This window comes from Dromiciops gliroides, chromosome 1 (assembly GCF_019393635.1).
Source record: "Dromiciops gliroides isolate mDroGli1 chromosome 1, mDroGli1.pri, whole genome shotgun sequence".
Lineage (NCBI taxonomy): Eukaryota > Metazoa > Chordata > Mammalia > Microbiotheria > Microbiotheriidae > Dromiciops > Dromiciops gliroides.
Genome location: NC_057861.1, coordinates 642,593,936 through 642,620,604, shown reverse-complemented (window position 1 = coordinate 642,620,604; position 26,669 = coordinate 642,593,936). Strand labels below are relative to the sequence as shown.

At 35.4% G+C, this 26,669-nt stretch overlaps 1 protein-coding gene across 7 annotated transcripts in view; it reads right to left on the bottom strand.

Annotated features, from left to right (window-relative positions):
* Positions 1-26,669, bottom strand: part of KDM4C (lysine demethylase 4C) — a 430,228-nt gene that overhangs the window by 230,098 nt on the left and 173,461 nt on the right. For all 7 annotated transcript variants that reach the window (XR_006353225.1, XM_043966024.1, XM_043965986.1 and 4 more), the window contains 4 exons: positions 12,214-12,404; positions 10,958-11,196; positions 7,839-8,203; positions 184-304 (listed from right to left, as the gene is read on the bottom strand). Coding sequence is in view for 6 of the 7 variants with exons in the window: in XM_043966024.1 (XP_043821959.1) it covers positions 184-304; positions 7,839-8,203; positions 10,958-11,196; positions 12,214-12,404 (916 nt within the window). In the remaining variant the exon portion in view is untranslated. The remainder of the gene's footprint in view (positions 1-183; positions 305-7,838; positions 8,204-10,957; positions 11,197-12,213; positions 12,405-26,669) is intronic.

Genomic DNA, 26,669 nt, shown 5'->3' with positions numbered 1-26,669 from the left:
TATAATACAGATTTTTATTGACATTATAAGTTAAAAAACCTTTTCATCTCCAAAGTAAAGAACGTTCAAAGATAACCTAGGATTTTAAATTATTTCATAGTTTTATAAAATTTGCCACAAATGAAAAGTCAAAGCATATCTCTCTACCAAACACTTTCACTGACATGTAAGTAAAAAACTTACCTTCATCACTGGCTGCCTGCTGCTTTACCAGGGTCATTGGTGATCTGGCTGGGGGTTTACTGAGTGGATGGCGCCAACTCTTGGAAGTTTTTGTTTCCCCTTCTCCTCTCTGACTACAGAACTAAAACAAGGAAAAACCGAAGAGTTTAAGTCAGATTAATAAATATCTACTTTAAAACTGGCCAGTAGAGAATTATGCCAAGAAAACAAAGGATTGCATTTGATTTACTACTTCAATCCCCTTTTAAGGAATAGAAGTTAGTGCCTTTTTTTAAATAATTATTAGAAAAGCAGGCTTAAGATAAAAGAAAGAAAAATGAAGTACAAGTTGTCTAGCTCACATTCAATCAGGAATCTTTCAGTAGCAATCTTACCAAGAAGACATTTAACCTACCTTTCATTTCATAATCAAAAACTTACTGAAGGGTGGATTAGGTTTCTCACACCTGCAATATACTAAGAAGCTCCCAATTTCTCAAAGTTCTAATCTAAGAATAAAAAAAATTCATAGCTTTCTTTTTTTTTTCAAATAAAATTAGTCAAAATAACTATGTTTGGTGTTATCCCTATTTTACATTGAGCAAGAGACAATGTTGTCTTCATGACATCTTGTGGTTCTCTTTATCTTTCTACTGGGTGATCACAAAGCTCTTGGAAACCTGTTTCCTGTTCTAACATCGGTGCCATCCTTACACAGAGATAAAAACTAATTAACAACACTACAAGAACTGAAGCATAATTTTACTGCCATGACACCAGTTTACATTTCTTTTCTAAAACTTTGGTTAAGTTCTCTTTGAAAGTATTTGGGGAAAAGGATAAAATCTCTTCAAAAATATTTTCTTAGAGGTTTTATATTAGGAGAAGCTTTTGAATCCAGGCTTGTGCTTATAATAAGAATCAAACCGAAATGAAGTTACAACTCTTCATTAGTTCCAGTCAAGAAAGAAATGGCTGATGGGACATAGAATGAGGTTTCATACTTTTAAATAGGAAAGCAATGAATCGCTTCCTTCAGACTAGAAAGAGAAGCACATAATGCTTTCCTCTGTCTTCTTCAACCACAAAGAAGGCAAGGGGGAAATGAGCTAAATGGGAGATCAATTAAGTCAAAGTCATCACAAGTGGTAAAAGGGAAGAGGAGCAGAAATTATTTTAGTGACCTGAAATTGGTAAAGAGTAAAGTATAGGGGGCAGCTAGGTGGTGCTGTACTGGATAAAGCACTGGCCCTGGATTCAGGAGGACCTGAGTTCAAAATCGGCTTCAGACATTTGACACTTACTAGCTGTGTGACCCTGGGCAAGTCACATAACACTCAATGTCCCACATTTAAAAAAAAAAAAAGAAAGAAAAGAGTAAATTATAACAATCTAATAAAAACCTGAGGAAAAACACCAAGTTGAAATTAAGTTGTGGTTAAAAATAGTTTAAGCATACAATACCAAATTATATCTACATGTTGATATAAAATTTGTTCTAAAACATCTTCAAATATAATTTCTGGTGAGCATTTAGCAATATCATTAGATGGTGGTAGAGTGCTAGGCCTGGAGCTACCCTTCTTGAGTTCAAATTGGGTCTCAGACACTTTGTAGCTGTGTGACCCAGGGCTAGTCACTTAACCCTGTTAGCCTCAGTTTCCTGATCTATAAATGAACTGGAGAAGGAAACCGCAAACCACTCTAGTATCTTTACCAAGAAAACCCAATTAGGATCACAAAGAGTTAGGCATGACTAAAACAACTGAACAAAAGCAACACCAAGCTGACGGACTGACTTTTAAAGCCATCAAACCCTGATCCCTTCCAACCTTTCCAATCTTGTTAAGATTTCCTCCTCAGGGCAGCTAGGTGGCACAGTGGATAGAGCACCAGCCCTGGATTCAGGAGGACCTGAGTTCAAATCCTGCCTCAGACACTTGACATGTACTAGCTGTGTGACCCTGGGCAAGTCACAACCCCAATTGCCTCACCAAAACCAAAACCAAACAAAAAAGATTTCTTCCTCTCCATATATTCTATGATCCAGTAATAGACTTTCTTGCTTTTTCATGAACATGACACTATATCTCATGATTCCATAAATTTTCATTGGCTGTCACTCATTCTTAGAAATGTCTCCCTCATCAGTTCGTCCTCCTGTATTCTCTGGATTTCTTCAAGTTTTAAATAAAATCTAACTATCTACTTTCCCAGTCCCCTTTGATGCTAGTACCTGTCAATTCTGTGAAAATATTCAACTTATCCTGTCTATTGACTTTTACATAGATGTATGTTGTCTCTTCATGAGACCTTTAGGTCTCTCAGAGGAGGGACTGGTTTTGTCTTTCTTTGTATTCCTTTCACCGAGTACTGTGTCTGCTACATAATAGCACTTAACATGCTGGACCTGGCCAGTTGTTAACTTCAGGAAATCAGAATTAGCAACATTAGCATTCAGAAATGACTTTCATTGATTAATCCTAATGAAGGGATAGAGGCTGCTTGCTTCTGACCTTTTGTATCTTACTTAGTAAAATACCTGGGCCTGCAGATGCCATATGTAGTCTAAAGAAATAAAGGAATAACGACTAGAAATTTAAAAAAAAAATACATTGAGCTAATCAAGTCTTTTTAACTGTCAATGCTGCATCAAATAGGATGACTAAGTCAATTTCCTACATTGAGCAAAAGTTTCATTCATTCTACACAATAGTGACAGTGAAAACAATAGTTACCTTTTCCACTGAACCTATAGAAAACACTTTACTCCTAATACCTCATCTTTTCAGCAATGTCAGTGAAGGAGCTCGAAATAGAAATAGGTGCTAGAAATAATAATCAAACAAATCCATTTATGTACCAAAATTATTAGCAGATAGATGAAATAATGCATGGAGTGATGAATTTGCAGTCAAGAAGCTATGAGTTCAAAGCTGCCTCTGACATTTACTGGATACATAACCCTGGGCAAGTCACATCACTGATATATTTCTCAACTTCCTCATCTGTAAAATGAGGGGCCAGGGTTCAAGGGCCTCTAAGGTCCTTTCTAGTTCTAATTCTATAATCCTGTGACAGTATTTAATTTCAACTAGTTTATCTTACTTAAATTTTTCAAAAGTATATCATACAGTTCCCCGCCTTTTAAATCAGAGTACACACTATGGTTTAATCTTTTATCGATAACGGCGTAATTATTATGACATCATTTACTGGCATTTGTTGCAACAATGTCTTCTTCAAGGATGACCAACATGTATAGAACTGCTTATCTCTAAAATAAATGATTCTAGACGCTTATATATTAACAGTTGTGGGTTTAACTCTTTAGTTTTCCTTTATTCTCCCTTAATGAAAAGATTACATTTTCCCTAAGAATCCCTTTCTGAAACCTCCTCTTCTACCCTTCTAGGCTTCCCTTTTCAATTCATTCCCTTCTATGGGCTGGGAAACCAGATAACCAAGCTTTAAAACTTTGTATTAAATAATGAAGAGAAATTTCTAAATGAAATCTTAAGGGCCTCTCTTACAAAAGAAAATACACTGGTATCATTGCATGGCCTTCTCAAAAACTCTCAGTGCTCTTTCTCCCTTTCTTCAGATTCTTGGTTGTCCTCAGAAAATGGACATTGATATGGGTCTAACTTTCAAATAAGGAGATCACACATAGGAAATATATATTGCTACACAGAGTAGAAATTGCCTTGTACTTGGATTCCAAAACAGGCTTCAAGTTACTAGGGGTTTTGCCCCTGAATGTTCAATTATAGCCAAAAGAGAATGAAGGAGGCTGTCGTGTTCACTCTGTTCACTTTAGGAACTTGCTGTGAGTTGAAAAAGAAAAAGAACTATAGTCTGCTCAAAGCTAGTTCTCTCAGGCACTCAACTCCATGCCACAGTAACATTATTAAGTAAACCATACCTCTTGTGGCTCTCTTTTTTGATGAAGCACTGGAAACAAGAGGTTCAGGCTACAACAATTTTGTGAAATTTCCTCTTTATTCAAGACCAAAGTCTAATACCAACCATAATCTACATATATTTACATGAATTAGAAAAGTGCTGATGTTTCACAAACTGAATTGGAACAGTCTCTAGGACAGACTATACAACAATAATAAAGAATGAGAGGTGTTTGTTGTAAGAGGTGTTTGTTGTAAGAGGTGTTTGTTGTTTTTTTTTTTGGTGATAAAAATAATAAAGAGTTGCTTTTCACATGATATGACAGTGTCTTGTTTTCTTTTCTTTCTTTTTTTTTTTTGATAAGGCAATTGGGGTTAAGTGACTTGCCCAGGGTCACACAGCTAGTAAGTGTTAAGTGTCTGAGGCTGGCTTTGAACTCAGGTCTTTCTGAATCCAAGGCCAGTGCTTTATCCACTGCGCCACCTAGCTGCCCCTGTAAGGCTCTTCTTAACAAGGTCAATGCCTGGAGATGATTTCACAGGTGAAAAGTAAGTGATACTAGGCATGTTCATTTACTTAAAGATCCTTTTATAATTTAAAACTTCACCCCAATTGCCATAAAAATGTCTACAAGTAATCTATAAATTACATACAAACACACTAAAGAAATAGTTAAATACTCCAAAAGATTAATTATAAACCCTGTCTATAGTCTAGGTCCCTCTTTCCTCACCACTCAGTTTCAACTGTTCACTTATAAACTTGTTTCTGCCCCAGTACTGTACTGAAATTACTTTCTGAATGGTCACCTGTGACATTATCTAATTACTTGCTTTCAGCCAATGAGCACTCTGTAACTGCAGATCTGAGTCTGGATCCTAAATATAACATTTAATAATTTTATGACTATGAAAAAAGTTACCTAATTTGTCTATACTTCTATATTTTAAGTTATAAAAAAGTGAAGATGATGAGGCAAATCGTTATTTAGATTAAGATTTTCCAATTGCTTTACATACATTACCAAAGGGATTATTATCTCTCTTTGACAGATGGGAAAAATGAGAAAGGAAAGTTAGAGACAATAACTAAGGGCAAACAAAGTCACTGATCCTCTGACTACAATGAGCAATGTTTTGCATACCAAACGCTTGTATTTTAAACCAAAAAATAATGTTCCAATTTTTTATACTTGGGCCCAGAGCACAGAAAGATTATTTTTCTAAGTTAACTAAATACATATACAGAAGTGTTTGAAAAGTATATCATACGAAGAATAAAAGGTGGATAAAAAAAGGCACAATACCCATTTGAAGTATAGCTCTACAAGAAAGAATGAGACGCTGAAGCTATATAAAGGCAGATTTCAGTTCAACGTGGGATCATTCTAATAACCAGACCTGTTTATAAAGGATAGGTAGTGAGGACTCTTTCACTGAAAATTCACAAGAGGTTGGCTGACCATCATGGATGTTATAAAAAGAAATCTGCCACTGAATGGGAGATTAGATTCGATGACTTTAGCTTCGTTCAATGATGAATGTATGTTTCTAAATTCTTTGAAAATGAGGAGAAAGAGACTGTTTTATCAAGAGGAGAACAATCACTGTGCCCATGTGCACCACAGATCAATCCAACAAAGGTCTTCATAACTTGAAACCACAAATTCTGTAAATCTTACTGAATATAACACATATGCCAGTTTGCTTTATGAGCAACTTGGTGAAAGAATAACACCCACAGTATTTCTGAGACAGAAAAGCTAGACCTGCATCTCAACTATGGATCTCATTTTTTTCAATGTTACACATATTATAGTTTCCCTACACCTCAATTTTAGACAGTATTCATGGCTTTCCAAGGTTAGGGGGGAAAAAATCATTAACTGGTAGTGAAACGTCTGATGAATGTCTCTCTGAATTAACTAGACTAAACCTCAGACAGAGATAAGATATACGGCTGATACTCAAAAGAGAGCTTGGTAGAACCTGCTGCTTGGACTTCTGCACCATGGCCATTGTCTTCAAGAATTCAGTGTAATGCCTATGCCAAAATACAACATGATGGATGATGATTATTCTTTTAAAAACTATCAATATTAAAAAAGCATTTGCTAACAGGAAGTATCCTCCTTATGTGCCACTGAAGAGATCAGTTGCAACAGAGATCTAATCCCTGTTCATCATGGGATATAAGGGGATAAAGTGACAACTCTTAAATGCCTCACAGGGAACTGAGAAAGCGAAAAGAAAGTAGTTATAGCCCTAAGCCCTTGTGCTACTGAAAGGTGGCAGACCAGGAAATAATATCTCTGGCTGCTGGCCCCTACACATTGCTGGCTAAGTTTTGTAAAAACTAGGGGGAAAAATGTTAAAGTTCATTCTAAGGTTATTACAATTCTGATAAAAATACCACCTCCAGGCTGAAGAAATTTAATTAAAAGGGGAGCAATTCTCAGGAACCATTCTATCCCAGGAAGGGGAGACTTAGCTTCTTCCCAAATGCAGCCAGGAGCTAACATGATCTCAGACACAGGTCAGAATTTTGGCTCTGTCACTACCTGGGTAACCTGGAACAAGTTCCTCCACTTCTCTAGATCGCAGTTTCCTCTTCTCAAAATTGAGAATTTTGGACTATGTAAACTCAAAGGTGTCTTCAAAGTCTGAAATCCCCTAAACGTGCAATTTCTAGCTTGTAGAACAAAAGGGTAAAAAAAGTGGGAAGGCTGAGAGAAGAAAAAATATGAAATGCAAAGCAACTAATTAGAAAGACCAACTACAATGTTTTGCATTGCTAGGTGTCATACCCAAAATAAGTACTGCACACATGGGAGGAGAGAGCAAGAGCTGAATTGACAGAATAAGTCTTTACTAAAAATATTCTCCAATTTGTGCTTTTGTGGAAGGTGTTCAAAAGGCAGTGCCTAAGGGGCAGCTAGATGGCGCAGTGGATAGAGCACCGGCCATGGATTCGGGAGTACCTGAGTTCAAATCTGACCTCAGACACTTGACACTTACTAGCTGTGTGACCTTGGGCAAGTCACTTGTAACGATTGGAATGATGCCACCTGCTAGAGACTTACTGTAGAAGAGTTCTGCCCATGAAGCCAAGGTCTTTGAGGGCAAGACCAGGAGTCTTTTCTTTAGCATCAGGACGTGACGTTGGCTAGTGAGAGGAAGAAGGAAGGGACTAGCACTCTGTCTTGCTCTCTTTCCTTTGGACTCTGGTAGAGAGCGGAGCTAGAAATGTGCTCTCCCTTTAATAGATAGGAATCTAGGCCTTTCTTTCTCTCTTTACCAAATTCTTATTCTCCTTAATAAATGCTTAAAATTCTAACTCTTGCTAACGCTTATAATTTATTGGCGACCACTCATTAGATATTTTAGACAGTTTAGCCCTTAACACACTTAACCCCAACTGCCTCACCATAAAAAAAAAAAAAAAGGCAGTGCCTAAACAAAGTATACAGTAGGCACTCGATAAATATTTGTTGACTAGAAATGAAATTAAGGAACAGCTATCAAATATAACTATCAAAATAAGAGAACGATTCTAACTTTGAGCATAAAATCAGTGCTACTCAGAACAATTAATTTCCGTAAACAAATGGAAATATAATTAATATGCTATTGATATTGCAAATGGAAAATCCTAATTATTTCACAATTGAAAAATATATTTGGCAAAGATTTTTTTTTCTGTATCTCAAACATTTCAGAAATGTCTCACTAGGTTATAAATGCAGTAAGAGCAGAGAATTTTCCACATACACTTGGAATTTTCAAGCCATTTCTTTCTCCTTTGGTTACAGCTGGGATTTCTCCCGGTTCTAAGCCACTCTCGCTGCTTTCTAGGTCACTGTCATCTTCTTCGGTGGAGATGCTACTACTTTCTTCTTTTTCCAGGCTCTCAGCTTCAGAAGAGACAGACTCACAGGACTTTGGTCGTGAAACAGTCTGATCACACTCCCTCTCAGATTTTAAATTATCTTCTTTTATACATTCAAAAGAAGGAGGCAAAGGGGCAGATTCCATGGGATCAGAACCAGCAAGAGTGGAATCCACTTTGTCATCTTCAGGTCCTATTTCCTGCTTTACAGAATCAGAGTGGAAAGATGTGCTTAAGCCACTGCTTCCTAGAGATGAAGAAAATGGGTTATTAATAAAGTTTGCACTGTTATTATAACATAGCATTTATACTATTACCCCCTCAATATCAATTTTGTTGCTCTTGGTTTTATTAATATCAAAGGTTATTTCACTAAAGATTCCTTTGTATATTAGATGAAAAGATGGAACAATCCATTTTTAATGAAAAGATTAAAGTAACGGCAAATGATTTGGGGACTATTAAGGTGTTACTGTTAAATTTATTATTAGGAAATGTGCTGGTAAATAAAAAACTAAGAAAGTAAAATACTTAATGGCTATCATACCGACATTCAGTAACTTGAAAATTGGTGGTGATGGTATTAATTTTGAGGTATTATCTTTTTGGGTTTTTATTTTAAGAGTTCTGTTTTCTTTTCTTTTTGCCCCTAATTAGGAAGTCTTTAATTTTTAAAGGCTTGGGTAGGCAACAAAGCCCCATACCCCAGATCTGTAGACTACGATTGCAACCATCATTTAGCTTTACTGTTTATATATGCTGTTAGTGTTTGTTAGAGGGAGAACAAAAGAGGAATATTATACTCAGAAAATAATAGAACAAGAAGAGGTTCTCCTAGATATTGTATTCCCAAAGCTGTCACAGTAAAAATTTTATGATTTTACACTTAAAAAGGGCATTGATCCACAGAATTCTTTTCATAATCAGTGACACAAAGAAGTATCAAAACTGTTCAGCATAGAAGATGAAGACAGAATAGGATAGATAAAGGGATACAAGGTCAGCCCCTACCTATGTATTTCCTAGAAATGGTCTGAAAAAATGAAATATTATTTACCCTTGTACTTTTCCCATCTTTTCTTCTCATGTAGTTTCCTTATCCTTCCTTCTCTTCTTCCTCCCTTCCCCTCTCTTTCCCTACTGTCCTCCCTCTTACACCTACCCTCTCTTAATCCCTCCCTCTCCATTCCCATTTATATATAAAGTCAGTATTGTCATCTGAGACAGTATAATACATTGGTAGAAAGTGCTAGATTTGAAGTGAGAAGACGTGGGTTCAAATCTTAGGTTCTGTCACCATATTGTGTGTATTCCCTTGAGTTAATTTATACAACTTATAGGAAATTGAGTCCCAGTTTCCTCAACTGGAAATTTAGGAAGTTAGAATAGATGACTTCCCTTTCTTCTCTCAATGGGAGATCCTATAATTCTATTCAGTCTCAGACTAAATTTTCTTGGATTAAATGATCAGACTATATGCCATGTATCAGAGGACAAGGTACAAAATGGTTTTGCATAATAAAGTTACAAAGACAATCAATTCTGAAAGAGGAGTAAAAATATCCTCCTCTGAAATGGGAATAATTTAGAACACAGTAGCTCGTGGCATCCAAATTTAGCTGCTCAATAATGAAGAAATTACAATATTTGTGTAAAACACTGTCTTCTACCTTCTGATTTATTCTATTTAGAGACTGTTTAAAATTCTCTAAAATAAAGGCCCCATGTCCTGGAAAGTGACTCAAAATCACATTGGTAAACCTAAAAAATTTATCCTTAAATGGAAACCCAGGCTCCAATACTTACCAGCTATGTATATGACTATCACCTTGTAACAGCTCAGTATTTTTCTCAACTGGAGAAATTAAGATACTTACCCTAAGTGAGAGGGTGATTTCTGAAAAAAAAACTATTTGTATGCTTTAAACTTCTATGTAAGATGAACAAATATATACATATATATATGAATATTTATTATTATAAAAGAAAAGTAAGCAAAATATTGAGTTTTGCTGAAGAGTGATTTAACTAGAAATTTGCATTTGCAAAAAAATCCATGAAATTAATATTGCCATTTGACTATCTTCTTTCATTATGTTCAAATTAAAATTCAGTAAATTACAAAATATGAAAGCTAAGGAAAAAAAAAAGGGGGGGGGGGGAGACGCACGCGCAGGGCAATGAGAGTTAAGTGACTTGCCCAGGGTCACACAGCAAGTAAGTGTGAAGTATCTGAAGCCAGATTTGAACTCAGGTCCTCCTGAATCGAGGGCCAGTGCTTTATCCACTGCGAAGAAATTCTTTTTAAAAAATTCACTCAAAGAATAAGAAAACATTCTCTGCTAAAGGATAAGGGAGAAAAATAGTGATAAAATATTTTCCCAACTATTAAAGAAGTTTGTTTAATTTAAGAAATTGGGATTGAATTAGCAACTACAAGAAAAGTGCAGGACAATACAGATTTTTATATGTGGATGATAATCATGCTTATGTTGTTTGTTATTTTATTTCTCCATTAACACTCATCAGAATAAAGTTGGCAACTAGGTGATGGCACATTTTGGCTACCGAAACTGAAAATATTTTCTACTAAAAAACAAAAGATTGTGATCTATATTTGTAGAGGAAACACACAAGCCAATGAAATGACAGACCTTTGAAGTAGTACACATTTCAAATGCTAGCCCATTGAAGGAGTTAATATTTATGAGAAATGGAAATGATAAATTCTGTGATCAAAGTACTGAAACAATTGGTAAGTAATAGAGCTTCGTTCTCATTTTGTTAATAATTTCACTTTATGAAGATGGTTATGCTCCTGATACTGATAGACTTCATTTCCCACGCTTCTTTACATGTTTCCTCCTTAACTTCAAAATGGAGTTTACAAGATATTCCATTTGCAACACTACAATATCTATCTAATCTTACACAGATTTATGGAATCCTATAATCAACAACCTACAACTTGTAAGTGAAATATAATCAGTCGTTATCTCACCTGAGCCTTGAATATTATCCGATAAATTCTGATCCACCTGCATCCTTTTAATCGTGTTTTCTTCCCCAGAAGGCATTCCTGTGTTTACCAACTCCTTTTTTTCTTCTGGCTTTTCACTGACCTTGAAGCCATCTGTAGCTGTGTCAGTGGCTACAATTTCTGCACCAACTACCATGGCTGATATTCTTTCATCCTCTGGAGTTTTAAGTTTTTTAGATCGAGATCTGGTATGCTGGAGGCTGTTATAACAGATATTGCTGTCAAAGCAGAATGGCTGTCATGGATAAGATAAAAATGTCTACCAATATAAATATCGCTTTCAACTACCTAAAGTAGCAAAGGAAAAAAAAAAATCTGACAATTTTTCATTCTTTGCACTGAGTTTGCAGTTTATTAAGTGATAGGGAAAAAAAAAAAGCCTGATTAGATTCCTCCACCCCTTTAATTACTATTCTTTGGGACAAGATTATCAAATTATAAAGCTAAAGCAATCTCAAGTTACTTTAATTAACCAATATTGAAAATTAGTCATTAAAAGAAAGGTTATAGGCAAATTAGAAATCAACATTCATTTATTAAATGCCTATATGAAAAAGGTAGCAACAAAAGAGTGTCTTAAAGTAGTCTATAAGTCACACATGACACAATCTATATCTAACCTCAAAAAATTAATCATCTGGGGAAGAAAACAAACTGTTTCTCATTTTGTAGATGTCCAAGTCTGGAAAACTAACCTATACCCAGGAAGAGAGACACAAGTAAAAACAAAAGACACAATACCAGAGACTCCTCTAGGCCAGTACATATACCCTGCCTTGTGTGATTTATGCCAAGGTAGGGGAAAATGCTTCAGGAATGAACTCTGTGCAAACACCCTGACTATCACTTAGTAGGAGGGAGAGATTGTAAGGGAGGCATAAGAAGAAAGAGGACAGATAGAAAATACACAGTCTCAAAGTGAGAAGCTAAGCTGTTTCTATTGTCAGTCCTTACATGAACTACAGTCCCACCTGTCATGGGTAGAACTAAAAACACTAAATTTTGGAATGGACTCTTTTGGACACTTAAGCACTGTACTCTTAAGTTCATCCCCAGAGGTTTGTATCACTCCCAAGAAAGTCCACGTGACACGGATCCCAATGTCCTCAATTTTCATATTGAAAAATTTCCAGCACTTTCTTCAGCACTTTAAAAAATTCATTATCCTTCATTCACACATAAATTTCACAATGGGTAGATGGAAGGAAAGTAATTACCTTCTTGATGGCTTTTTAATTTTCTTCCTCTGCATCCACAATTTGACTTCTGGTGTTGTTTCTGGAGTGGGCAGTGTATGATCAATGGTGTATATATCCTTGCCTTGTTTCCAAAGGTGGTATCTATCTGGCTGAAATTTCTTCACAAAAATATCCATTGAAATTTTCACCATGTCTTTCCTGCAGGTGCACTTCAAGACAAAACATAATATGAATGATATTGGAGAAATTTAAAGCATTTCTGGACCAAAATAAAATTGAGTTTTTGACTAACACTAAAACATACTAGGCAAAAATATATCTCATGGTGATGATTTACCTTTTAAAATGGTTTAGTTTTCAGCTAAGAAAATTTCCTAGAAAGGTGCCTAGCAAATATTATGCCACTCTTTACAAGCTGTAAAACAGGACATTTACATATATCCTACAAATTCACACTGAATGTGATACCAAAAAAAAATCAATCCCAAATTAGAGGACTAATTTGAATTTTTAGCTATCTACACTATGATAAAGTAATCATTTAATAAAACTTAGAAATAATCTTGATTTTTACCCTATTTTGAAGGATTATATACTGCAAAACTTTATGGGAATGGGACCGAGAAAAGAAGGCCAGTCTCAATTTAGGAATGATTTAAAGTGTTTATAATACCTTTCCCCCGACAGAATAAAAATTTTACAATCTTCAAAATATGGAAGACCAAAATTAAGATGTTTTTTAAATTTTATTTTAATTTACAAATCCTCAAAGAACTACTAAATAGTTTAGGAGTTTTTTTTTTTAATTCTTCAGTTGAAAAATAAAGAAAATACATCAAAATAAATTGATTCTATAGTTAAGATGTATAAGGCATGTTTCTAGATGCTGGGGTTAAAACTACCAAAATAAATAAATAAATAAATGAGAAGGTCAATAACTTTAATAGAGATAGTATCAATAACTAGGGTGGTGGGAGAGGGGTCAGGAAAGGACTCCTGTAGAAAGTCCAAAGCTGAGTGTGGAGGGAAGAAGGGATTTTCCAGGGTAGGAGTAATAGGTAAGTTCATTATGAATTTGGAGGAAGGCTAATGCAAAGGCATAGAAACAAGAGGGAGAATAACATGTACAGAAAATAAGTGAGTGATTATCATGATAACGATAACAATAATAGCTATAGTGCTTATGATATACCAGGTGGGCAGCTAGGTACCTTAGTAGATAGAGTGGAGGGCCTGGAGTCAGGATTTAAGTTTTAGGAATAAGAATTCATTATTTGGTAAAAATTACTGGGAAATTTGTAAAGCAGTCTGGCAGAAACTGGGCATGGACAAGTATGTACCAAGATAAAGACAAAATGGATACATAACACATAGAAAGGTAGATATTACAAGAAAATTAGAACATGGAAAATACTATCTATTAGACTGAAGGATAGGAGAATAATATATGAAGAAACAAGAGTGAGTGCATTGTGAAGTATAAAATGGTTAGTTTTGATTATATTAAATTAAAAAGTTCTTGTATACATAAAATCAATATAACAAAGATTAGAAGGAAAGCAGAAATTTGGGAAAACTTTTATAGACAATCTCAAATAAAAGTCTAATTTCTCAAATATATTAAGAAATTGTCAAATTTTAAGAATGCACAATTCTCCAATTGAGAAATTATCATAGGATAGGAACAGGCAGTTTTCCATAAAGAAATCAGAAATTATATTTAGTCACAAGAAAATAATGCTCTAAATCATTACAGAGTAAAGAAATGCAAATTAAAACAACATTGAGATATCCTACACCTATCAGATTGACTAAAATCTTACACATATCAGATTGAGTAAAATGGCAGATGTCCTTCAGTTGGGGAATGGCTAAACAAGTCACGGTATATGATTGTGATAGAATACAGCTATGATATAATAAATGAGCCGGATAGTTTTACAAAAACACAGAAAGATTTGGCTGTAAGAAGGAAGATGTGATCCATCTCTAGAAAAAGAAGTGACAGAAATAGGTATAATATGGTCTTATGATGTGTATGTGCATATGTTATATGTGTGCATGTGTATGTGTGTGTGTGCATGTCTGTGTGTGAGGGTTTAATTATAGTCCTCTCTAGATCACGGTAGGGAGGGAGGGAGAAAAATAAAGTAAAAACTACACAGCAGAAAACAAAAGAAAACTTAGAAGGAAGCACAGAAAAGGTGAGAACGTTTGAAAACAAGACATAACATTTATTACATAGGTATGTTTTTAAAGTAAACAGTTTGAAATGGAAATTTATTGTTTTATATTGAATGCTTTCCATGTTCTGCTGTGTATATGGAAATATTCCTTTTTTTCTTTTCTCATTTTGCATTTAAGATTAAAATGAAAAAAATTTTTAAGAAATTTATAAAATGAACTATTAGCAAGGAGATTACAGCAATATCACAAAGATCATACATTATGACATGGTGGGATATATAACAGGAATGCAGGATGGGTTCAATACCAGGAAATTTGACAATATTATATTATCAACATTTTGGCTATATTAATCACAAAAACAACAAAAATCCGGGGGCAGCTAGATGGCGCAGTGGATAAAGCACCAGCCCTGGATTCAGGAGTACCTGAGTTCAAATCCGGCCTCAGACACTTTACACTTACTAGCTGTGTGACCCTGGGCAAGTCACTTAACCCTCATTGCCCCACAAAAAACAAACAAACAAAAAAAACCAAAAATCCTTATTGTGTCAATAGTTGCAGAAAAAGATTTTAACAAAATTCTGACAATTAATCATTGATCCTGCATTTTACATATTATTTTACTCTATGAGTGATTTTATTTTATAACCATATCCTGTATTCTTTGTAACAAACCTAAGCCTTTTGTCTCTGAATAAAGAAACACATGTCTTCCAAAGTTCCATATCCCTGTCTAAGACTATATTCAAGCTTTTGGGGTAAGAATTCAACATCTGCAAAAATTGCTGGGAAAACCTGAAAGCATTTTGGAAGAAACTAGACCAACATTTCACACTGTATACCAAGATAAAGTCAAAATGGATAAATGATTTAGATTAAAAGAGTGATATCATAAGTAAATTACAGCAGGATGGAAAATGCATCTGTAAGATTTTGGGGGGCAGCTAGGTGGCGCAGTGGATAGAGCACCAGCCCTGGAGTCAGGAGTACCTGAGTTCAAATCCACCCTCAGACACTTAACACTTACTAGCTGTGTGACCCAGGGTAAGTCACTTAACCCCAATTGCCTCACTTAAAAAAAAAAAGAAGAAGAAGAAGAAGAGATTTTTGGATATAGGAAAAGTTTGTGACCAATAAAGAAATAGATAGTCCCATGAAATTTAAAAAACTTTCACAAAAAAAGTTACTGAATCCAAAATTAGAAGGAAAACATGAAAATGAGGGGGAAATTTTACAGTACATTTCTCATATAAAGGCCTCATTTCTCCAATATACAGGGAACTGAGTCAGATTTACAAAGATATGTAAGGGGCTAAAATTCTAGCTATAGATATAAGCTCTTCACCAATTGACAAATGGTCAAAGTATATGAATTTCTTCAGAAGAAGAAATCAAGGCTATCTATAGACACATCAAAAAATCCTCTAAATCACTACTGATGAAAGAAATGCAAATTAAATAATACTTAGCTACCACCTCACACTTATCAGATTGGCTAACATGACAAAAAAGGAAAATGACAATTGTAGGAGGAATGTGGAAAAATCAGGACACTAATGCACTGTTGTTGGTGGAGTGGTAGACTGTCAAATGATTCTGGAGAATAATTTGGAACTTTGACTATAACGCTGTACAACCCCTTTGAACCAAGTCCATGTCTCAAAGAGGTTTTAGAAAAACCTTAGGAAGATTTATATGAACTGATACAACAAAGTAAAGTGAGCAGAACCAGAACACATGATGAGCAACTGTAGAAAACTAGCTGCTCTGATCAAGAAAATGATCCACCATAATACCAAAGGACCTATGATAAAAAAATTCTATCCACCTAATGAGAACTAATAAAATCCTAAAGTACAGACTGAAGCATAATTTTTTTGGTTTGTTTTTTTGTGTGAGGTAATTGGGATTAAGTGACTTGCTCAAGGTGAAACAGCTAGTAAGTGTCAAGTGTCTGAGGCCGGATTTGAACCCAGGTCCTCCTGACTCCAGGGCCAGTGCTCTATCCACTGTGCCACCTAGCTGCCCCTGAAGTATAATTTTTAAAAACTTTTTTTTTTTTGCCTTTTTTGGCAACATGGCTAACATGGAAATGTTTTACATGATTTCACATGTATAAGTGACATAATATTGCTTGCCTTCTTGAGAGATGCTAAGGAGTAGGTGGAGGAAAGCAGGGAATTTGAAACTCCAAATTTTTAAAAACGGGAATGTTAAAAATTTTACATGTAACTGGTAATAAAAAGTGAAAATACATCTAAAAAAATGAAATAGAAATATTAAAATCAAAGATGAAACCAGGAAGAAAGGAAGCACCTTATATGAATACTGTGAAAAATAACTAGAAGTCTTATATCACCTTCCCTCTGTATTTATTTGTCCTTCAAGAATATATCCTTAGGGGCGGCTAGGTGGCGCAGTGGATAAAGCACCGGCCCTGGATTCAGGAGTACCTGAGTTCAAATCCAGCCTCAGACACTTGACACTTACTAGCTGTGTGACCCTGGGCAAGTCACTTAACCCCCATTGCCCTGCAAAAAAAAGAAGAAAAAAAAAGAATATATCCTTATTTTTATCTTCCTGTATTTTTTTTTTTAGGGCAATGAGGGTTAAGTGACTTGCCCAGGGTCACACAGCTAGTAAGTGTTAAGTGTCTGGGGCTGGATTTGAACTCAGGTACTCCTGAATCCAGGGCCAGTGCTTTATCCACTGCGCCACCTAGCTGCCCCCTATCTTCCTGTATTATTACAACAGCCTTCTAACAAAAACTCGCATATCCTGTTTCTTTCCTCTCTAATTCATTTTATATACTGACAGTGATCTTCCTTATATATAAATCTGGTCATGCACCACCTGTTCAAAAATCTTCAACACTCTCCTGTAGTCCAATGAGTAAAATTCCAACTCTTTCCTTGGCATAGATTCTCTGCAATCTGCTGTCAACCACCTTTCTTTAAAAAAAAAAAATCACAGAATCATAGAATCTTAAAGAGTAGAAGGGATGTCAGAATTTGTCTACCTCCATCAGTGCTATTTCATATTACTTCTTTCCCTTTACTAAAGCTACACTGGACTACTATCTGTATTGGAACCTAGTCTGCAATGTTCTTTCTCTTTGCCTTGCTTATGGTAATCCCAATTCCTGCTATATATGCGCACATGATTAATTCTCAAACATCCATTAATGTTTATCACACATACCACCCCTTTTGGGGCAGCTTCTTTAATCTTTAGTGGTAATTAACTATCTCTTTCTTTAAAAACTTTTGCTCAATTACATGTAAAGATATTTTTTCCAAAATTTTTCTCCCACTCTCCCTTCCCTCTCTCCTCCCTAGGTCAGCAAGCAATCTGATATAGGCTATAAATTAGTATCATGTGAAACATATTTTCACATTAATCAGAACAAAAGGGGGGAAAACGCAAGAAAAAACAAACCAGAACAATAATAAAAAAGGATCAACAAAATGAAAATAGTATCCTTCAGTCTTCATTCAGACTCCATAGTTCTTTTTCTCAATGTGGAGAGCATTTTCCATTATAAGTCTTTTGGCATTATCTTAGATCACTGTATTGTTGAGAAGAGCCAAGTTCATCACAGCTGATCATCACAAAATGTTATTGATACTATGTACAATGTTCTCTTGGTTCTGCTGCATTCAACATCTATTCATGTAAGTCTTCTCTGCAATCCATCTGCTTATCATTTCTTACAGCGCATTAGCATTCCATTACATTCATATACCACAACTTGTTCAGCCATTCTCCAATTCGTGGGCATTCCCTCAATTTCTAATTCTTTGCTATCCTGAAAAGAGCAGCTATAAATATTTTTGTACATGTGGGTCCTTTACTCTTTTCCATTATCTCTTTGGGATATAGACTTAGTATGGGATTGCTGGGTCAAAAGGTATGCCCAGTTTTCAAGCCTTTTAGGCTTGAAATTTGGTTCCAAATTGCTCTCCAGAACGGTTGGATCAGTTCACAGTTCCACCAACAGTGCATTAGAATCAACTGTATCTCTCCTCACATTTTGTCTCATAATTTTCTGGTGTACTTACTGGTGTTAATATTGTATACTATTAGATATCTGTGTTTGGGTATTATCCTGGTTATAATACTGTAGGCTCCAGAGCCTACAGCACTGTACTGTACTAGACTACACTACACTATAATCTGACAATAACCCATGGAATAAAAAGTTCTAAAGAGACAGTCCAGAATAATCCTAGCTCCAGTATTTTTAGAGAAATATAAAAAAGAAAATGGTCTAAATAACTCCAAAAATTCTTCTCCAAGTCTCTATGCCATGAAACATTTTCATGTCTATTCCAGCAGAGAATAAGCACTAACTTTGAGCAAAAATCAGTGATGCACAGAGAAAGCAAATTCACTCATAACAATGAGAAAACAGATTTTTATGACCATTAAAACCTAAAAATGTCTTTTGAGTGGGGGATGATTTTATACCATAACACTATCAAATTCACCACTACCTTTGAGGAAAAAGGAAGGAGGAATTATAAGAAAAAGCTCAAAAGTTTACTATTAAACCTTTTCCTCCAGTGACAAAATTCAAACTATTTACCATTAAAAGTGTATATCAGCATTAAGCTCTTATTTCAACATCAATGAAAGTAAAAATCAATACACATTGAGAATATTGTTCTTTCTTTATTACACAGTAGTTCAATTAATTTTTAAAGAATTTAGTCTGACCCTAACTACAAGGAAACCAAATAAATATAAAATAACAATTTGCACAGAGAAATTAATTTTAGATATAATATATTCATAAAAGCCTAATAGTTACTTCCTCCATATTTCCTTCTTCTCTGCCTGCTCATTTGTCTATATATTCATATATACATATTTCTATTTTTATATACTATGTACATTATATAAATTTAATTAAATCCAAACATCAATTAAGGGTTTAATATGCACAAAGCACACACACTTTCTTTCCTTTTCATGAGGATCTTTCCAAATTATTTAACATTTCCTCATATTTATCATTATAATGGCATTGAAGTATGCTTTTGTATTAATATAGCACAATTTAATCAGTCATTCACCAACTGTAGGCAATTTAGATTGGTCCAGTTCTTAGCAAATATATATACAAAGCTGATGTGTGTATATTTTTATGGGTAAATAAAAGGAGATAGCCCTTTTCTGTTACAATATTCTTAGGTTATAGGAGTTAAAGAAAAGTCACACAACCGGGATGAATTACAAATTTATATTGCTGAATTTGACTTGGGCACTCACTGAAGTATGGCAATTCCTTAACACTTCATAATTGATTCTCTATCCCATTATATTCAAGCTTTTCATTCTCTTTTGAAAGCTTCAATACCATTCTAATCTCCACCAACACAACTTCATATCTTGCTTCATGTTTAAGTAAGAAAATAGACATTAGCTATTGTCTACTGACTATCAATTGTTTGTGCAGCTTAGACAAAGGTAAAGGCATGCAGTTGGGTCAGCTACCTCTTTGGATGCATTTCTGGTACTCTGCTGATAGGGACCTGAGTTCAAAGCCGGCCTCAGACACTTGACACTTACTAGCTGTGTGACCCTGGGCAAGTCACTTAACCCTCATTGCCCTGCCCCCAAAAAATAAATAAAAATAAACACACACACACAGAAAACCAGACAGAGCTACAGTGTGGCAAGACAAACACCCATTTTTATTCTGATGACCAAATAATACAGGCATGAATGGGAATTTCCCAAGAGAAATTCAAATCAGACTTAGGTGAGTTTTAAGCCTTTGAGGCATGTTGATGGGGGCGGGGGGAGGAGAGAGAATGATGGTTGTATTATGAAGTCCCTGAACAAGGTCCAGATTAACTCCAGGCTTCCAGGTTTGCAATAGGATGCTCTTCATTCCATTTGCACAATGCAAATTAGCCTGACAGCTTACCCCTCCAGGAAAGCAAAGAGTAGAAAAGAGCTTCTTAAACTTCTTCCACTGCTGACTCCTTTTCACCCAAGAAATTTTTACATGACCCCGGGTATATAGGTATATGAAATAGGAATGCAAATCAAACATTTGCTGCCAAAGTTTTCACAACCGAGACCCATATGGGGTCACGACCCAGAGTTTAAGAAACTTTGAGATAGAGGATGTGAAGCAGAAGTCTTTGGAATGGTTGCAGATAACAGTGCCTCTAAACTGCCAAATGGCTTAGGGAGGGAAGTGTCTGTGGATAAGGAAACTCCTAAATGTCTCTAGATCTGCTTCCTACTTGCTTTTTATTGGCCTTGGGTCTTTTCATATGTTAGCCTAGGTTTTCATACACTTCTTCGGGAAAATAAAGGAGTTATAACAAATTCAAATGGTTATTATAATCATTAATCATCACGATGGTACATTAATTTGTTTATTTTTGTACCATTATCATCTCCAAACAGATGACTCATAGCTCTATAAATCCAGCCCAGTCTCTTCTAAGGTCCACATACTAAACGACCTATTGGTATTTCAAATTGTATGTGTCATAGACATATCAAATTTAACATGACCAAAACAAAACTCATCCAAACCCCACCACTGTTCCAAAATTTTCCTATTTCTTTCAAAGGCATTACTCCCAGGTTTCTCATCTGGTCAATATCCTCCCCCTTCCCACTCTCCTTAATTCTCTAAATCCAACCAACTGCCAAATCCTGTTAATTTCTACCTACAAAACATTTTTCTCATCTGACGTTCTCTCCATTCAAAGAACTACCAATTTTGTTTAATCCTAATCCCCTCTTGCCTAGATACCTGCAACAGTCTCCTAATTTGTCTCCCTGCTTCAGGTCTCTCCCTATTCTAGTGCATCCTAAACATTGGTGCCAAGGTGAATTTTCCTTAAGTGTACATCTGACCAGGTTACTCCACTACTGAATAAATTCTAAAAGGTCTCTATTTATGTAAGATAATATCTAAAGTGACTCATAAACCCTAAAGAGCTATATAAAAACTAGCTACTATAAAAATAAATGTTGTCAACTGATTGATCATCCCTGAAACTTACCAATGAGATATTGGACTACAGCTTTTTCCTATGGGCTAAAGAAAAATACATGCTATACCACACCCAGTGCAGCAACATGTAAGGCCATTACTCAAGCACAGTTCCAAGGGAGGTTCTCCCTTTACTAAGTAACTCTTAATATCTATTAACCAGAAGCATTTTCAGAATCCAACTCTGTAGAAACTATCAAGCATATTACAAGTTAATTAAAACTTTGAGTAAAACAAGGGTAGAAACCATTCAGTAACATCAAGGTTGAATCATCACTAAATTTAAAAATATAAATAAAATCTCACATATGAAAAACTGACATAATAGGAGTGATGAATTATTAGAAATTAATAGAAAATGTTGCTCTTTTAATATCACACAATATTTACACAGTCTTTAAATGACAGCATTGCTAGAATGGGGAGGAAATAAACTCCTCAAATATTTAGAGCAATAAAATGTCTGAAATCATACTTCCTTCTGCTGGAAAATAGTACAGAACTAATATAAGGTAACAAACAGGATCCTAATAGGTTTATTTCTCCATTTTGAGGAAAAAAACATTATACAAATAATATCTTAACAGAACCTAAATTTTAGTTCTGTTTAAGAATGATCTTACATCAATAAAGTCTGAACAAAAGAAAGCTCATTAATTCAGGAATGCCAGCTAAAGGGAATGGAAAACACAACTAGTTAAATTCTAAAATATGATTATGATGCAAAAAATGTCACTTGAAATAAATATACACATCTGGATTATTAAAATAACAGAGTTCTTATTACATGCTACTATTTTACACTGCCTTTAAAAACGAATTCAACATTTTATCACACTAACAGTCATCTCTTTAAAAATAGACTATTTTAATAGCCTCCCAACTAATTTCCCTGTATTAAGTCTCTCCTTTCTCCAATCCATCCTACACATTATTTCCAGAATAATTTTCCTATACATTAAGTTTTCTCAATAGTAGAACAAAGGATCAGAATATCCATGTGTATTGGTCTCATATGACATTTGGTGGCATTCTGTCCTAGTAGGACCTAACTCCCCGCCTACTAACTTATATTAGGCAAGTAGTTAGGTCCTACTAGGACATGTATATATAAAGGAATTTAACCTTACAGAACTCTAAACATGTGAAGTATTATTAAAATGTAGGTTAAACTTTTTTACCTAAATAATTTCATTCTCCAGTGTCAAGTAAGCCACATTGGCTCCACTGAATGTATGTCTGATACCCAACGCCTACAGGACAAAATATAAAGCCTTAACCCTAGCACTTATGGCATTTCATGATCTAGCTCCAACCTATTTCCCCAGGTTTATTCCATATGTCCATATTCCATATGTTATGCCCCTCCTGCAGTCTATGTTTTAACAAAAAGTCACGTCCAATTCTTTGTGACCCCATCTGGGGTTTTCTTGGCAAAGACACTACTCCAGCTCATTTTACAGATGAGGAAACTGAGGCAAACGAGGTTACGTGACTTGCCCAGAGTCACAGAGCTGATGTGGAAAATCACACATAAACTCTGACCTTGTCTGTCCCAGACAGGCCCTGCCCTTGCTGTGTTCCTGCTGCAGCTGCAGGCCTGTCTCTCCTTTGTCCCTAGTAATCACTGACCTCATCCTTCTTTGATACACTTGTAGGTATCTTGTTGTCCTGTAATGATGACTATACCATGCCTACTCTTTTTGTATACAACCAGGTGGGCTACAAGACTCAGGGCCCATTGTTGGAGGTTTGACACTCCACCCTAGGCCCATGCATAATACACTCTCTCCTGAGTACCTGGATGAGTATTTTCTGTGTCAGTCATGCCATAACACAGCTAGTAAGGCCAGATCTGAACTCAGGAATATGTCTTCCTTACTCCACGGTCACCACTCTATCCAGTGTGCCACCTAAACACCAGCATTTAGGGCAGCTAGGTGATGCGGTGGACAGAGTACCAGGCCTATCTGTCCCGGAGTTAACTGTTGGCTAAGATCATCCTACCACTTCTAACCCACACAATTCTTTCTGGTTACCCCCAAACCTGATATACATGAGCCCCCTCATCTCCACTTCTCTAAAGCCTCTTTTTTCAAGGTAAAATTTAGGAATCACCTTACTCATGAAGCCTTCACTGCCCACACCCATTTCTAATAGAAAGTTATTGTTCCTTCCTCTTTATATCTTATATTACTGTATTTAGGATAGACCCAGTATATTCCTTAGTATTACATTCTGCCTCTTTCTGCACTGTTTCTATGTATAGCTCATTCCAAAATTAGACTGTAAGAGTCTTGCAGGCAGGAACCCTATCTTAATTTTTATTCATACTTCCTACCACAGCGTTTACTTGTGAAAGTTGCTCATTTAGTAATTGATTGGATTAAACTAAATGAGAAAACAACAAATAATTATAGGGTTAAGTAACTTGTCCAGGGTCACACAGCTAGTAAGTGTCTAAGGTCTGATTTGAACTCAAAAAAAGTCTTCCTGACTCCAAACTCAGCACTTTATCCACTAAGCCTTAACTACGGCAATAAAGTCCCAGGCCTGGAATCAGGAAGATCTAAGTTCAAATCCAGCCTCAGACTGGACTCAGACACTAGCTGTGTGACCCTGGGCAAGTCACTTAACCCTGTTTGCCTCAAGTGTCCTCATCTGTAAAATGAGCTGGAAAAGGAAATAACAAATCACTTAAATGTTTGCCAAATAAACCACAGATGGGGTCACACAGAGTTGGAAATGACTGAGAAAGAAAAACTGGGAAGAAAGAATCTATATCTGACTAAGATCATTGCGTAGCTATAGTATGTTAGCAAGAAACATTAAAGGAAAAGAGTAGTCATTCACACTTTATACAAATACACCAAGTGGCCAAACAGGTGAATCAGTCTAATTATCAGATTTCCACCTCCCACAATTTTTTCTACCTTCTATCTAACTGCTGAAAAGTCCGTCAGTTTTCCTATACCTGGATTTAGCCTATATTTTCAGTTTATGAACTAACAATGATCAACATATATGCTAATATCTCATCTTCTGGCTATAGCTAAAAACCTGGTCCTTCTGATACCCTGCCTGCTTTCAACAATTTTAGCAAAGGTACCTAGTACCAAGGCTTGCTAGCCCCTCACAGAGGAAGTAACGCTCTGTGACAAAGTACACCAATGCTTGGGACAGAAGAACACATCCTCAAGGATGTATGTAGGACTAGGGACATAAAAATACCTCTTAGGGGCAGGTAGATGGCGCAGTGGATAGAGCACCGGCCCTGGAGTCAGGAGTACCTGAGTTCAAATCCGGCCTCAGACACTTGACACTTGCTAGCTGTGTGACCCTGGGCAAGTCACTTAACCCCAATTGCCTCACTTTAAAAAAAAAATACCTCTTAAAGTACTTAGTTATAGAGTAAACCTACAAACAAGTCTACCAATATAATTTTCTTTATATTCCAGGGGAAACCTCAGCTCATACTTTCTGGAGCTAGTCTACGACTCTAAATACATCAAATTTTGATAGAAAAAAATTCAAGAAGAGTCGAATCATAGAAAGTTTTGAATCTTTAACCTAGAGTCTTAACTTAGGGTCAATGGAGAGATTTCAGGGGATGCATGATATTTGGTGGAAGGAAGGGAAATGACACCTTTATTTTCACAAACTTCTATCTAATATTTTCTTATCACTCTATTATGATTAAAAAAAAAAAAAATACATTATTCCAGTGAAAGGTCTATAAGATTCACCAAACCACCAAACTGGCCTATGACACAAAAAAGGTTAAGAATCTCTGTTCTACATTAATTTTCCATTGGAAAGAATGAAATGTTAATTCTAAAATAAGTATATACATGAACCTGAATAAAATTCTCCCTAAACAACGTGATGGTCATGGTGACTATTTTCAAAATTTTCAGAAGATAAGCACTCAACATTTATTATTGAAGAAAACCAATACCAAGTGAGTCAATGGCATTATACTTGCTGTAATGAAATTCAAGTATCCTTTCCTTCTGGGCATTGTATGAATAAGCTGCAACTTGATTTACACTAACAAAAAAATCTAGTTAGTAGGTCAACATAATGAAACCATTTTAAAATTCCTATTTTTCATTAAAATTTTCTATTCCCTAGTATAGGATAAGGTAAATCATGAAATCTTTCCACCTATCATCATCAGGAAGAACAGAGCTCAGTTGCAAAAGAAAGATAAGATTTAAAGAGAACTAAAGAAATGCTTTTTTTACCGTGCCATTTTTCATGGTCTTTGGCCTTGAGCATTCATTCGATGCTATATGCCATAAATGGTAAAGATAAGCCATACCTATTTCTTCCTCTAAGATTCCCTCTTATATCACCAAAAAAATGAGCTTATAAGACTAACAGGAAAAAATGTTTAAAGAACCAGCCGTCTGTCGCTCCCTTATACACACACACACACACACACACACACACACATTGTCTATGGATTATCTATCTATACACAGAAAGACACAATAGACATAGATTTTATATGTGTGTATATGAAAGTTTTCCAACTTTTATTGCTTATAGGTACTCTTAAAACCAGGAATTTTCTTTACATTGTGAGAATCTCATTTGAATTTCATATAATCATATAGCTGCTCACTGAATTTATTTAGTTTCTTTTCTCCCTTTTTATCTCTTTGTGAAATGGATTAATTATTTGCTGGATCTATGAACTTTGTTTCAACTGAGAGCAATGAACTCTTTTGCTTTAGCCAAAATGACTTTATAAGATCTGAAGTATCATGCTGCTGATGTAGCAAACAATAAAGAACAACCTTTTAGGGTCTCATAACTAAGTGCCTTATAGAAAAGTAAACTGAAATTTTGCAAAACAATTTTAGTCACATGGAAAAGTACAGCTAGTCCACTAGACCATCTGCTGTGCACAGCAAGGATGAAAAGGATGAAAATAGAGCAGTGAACTAACGCATTCATCTTCAAAGTCTTGATTTGTTAACAAGATATGTTCAGTGAACTCTTAACACACCACTGTGCTTCTGTTGCCCTTAAGCAAAACTGTACTATAAAGCACCTGTTATGCTTAACTAAAAGAGAAATTTTTTCCAATAAACATTCAGCTCTTTTAAAACACTTGTTTCTCTTTAAAGGAACTGATACAAACATAATATTTTTCAGTACTTTTGATTATTTACTAGAATTCACAAACAAGTCAACTGATATTTTAAAAATTTATTTAACATATGAAAATCCTGAAAATTCATTCATTTAG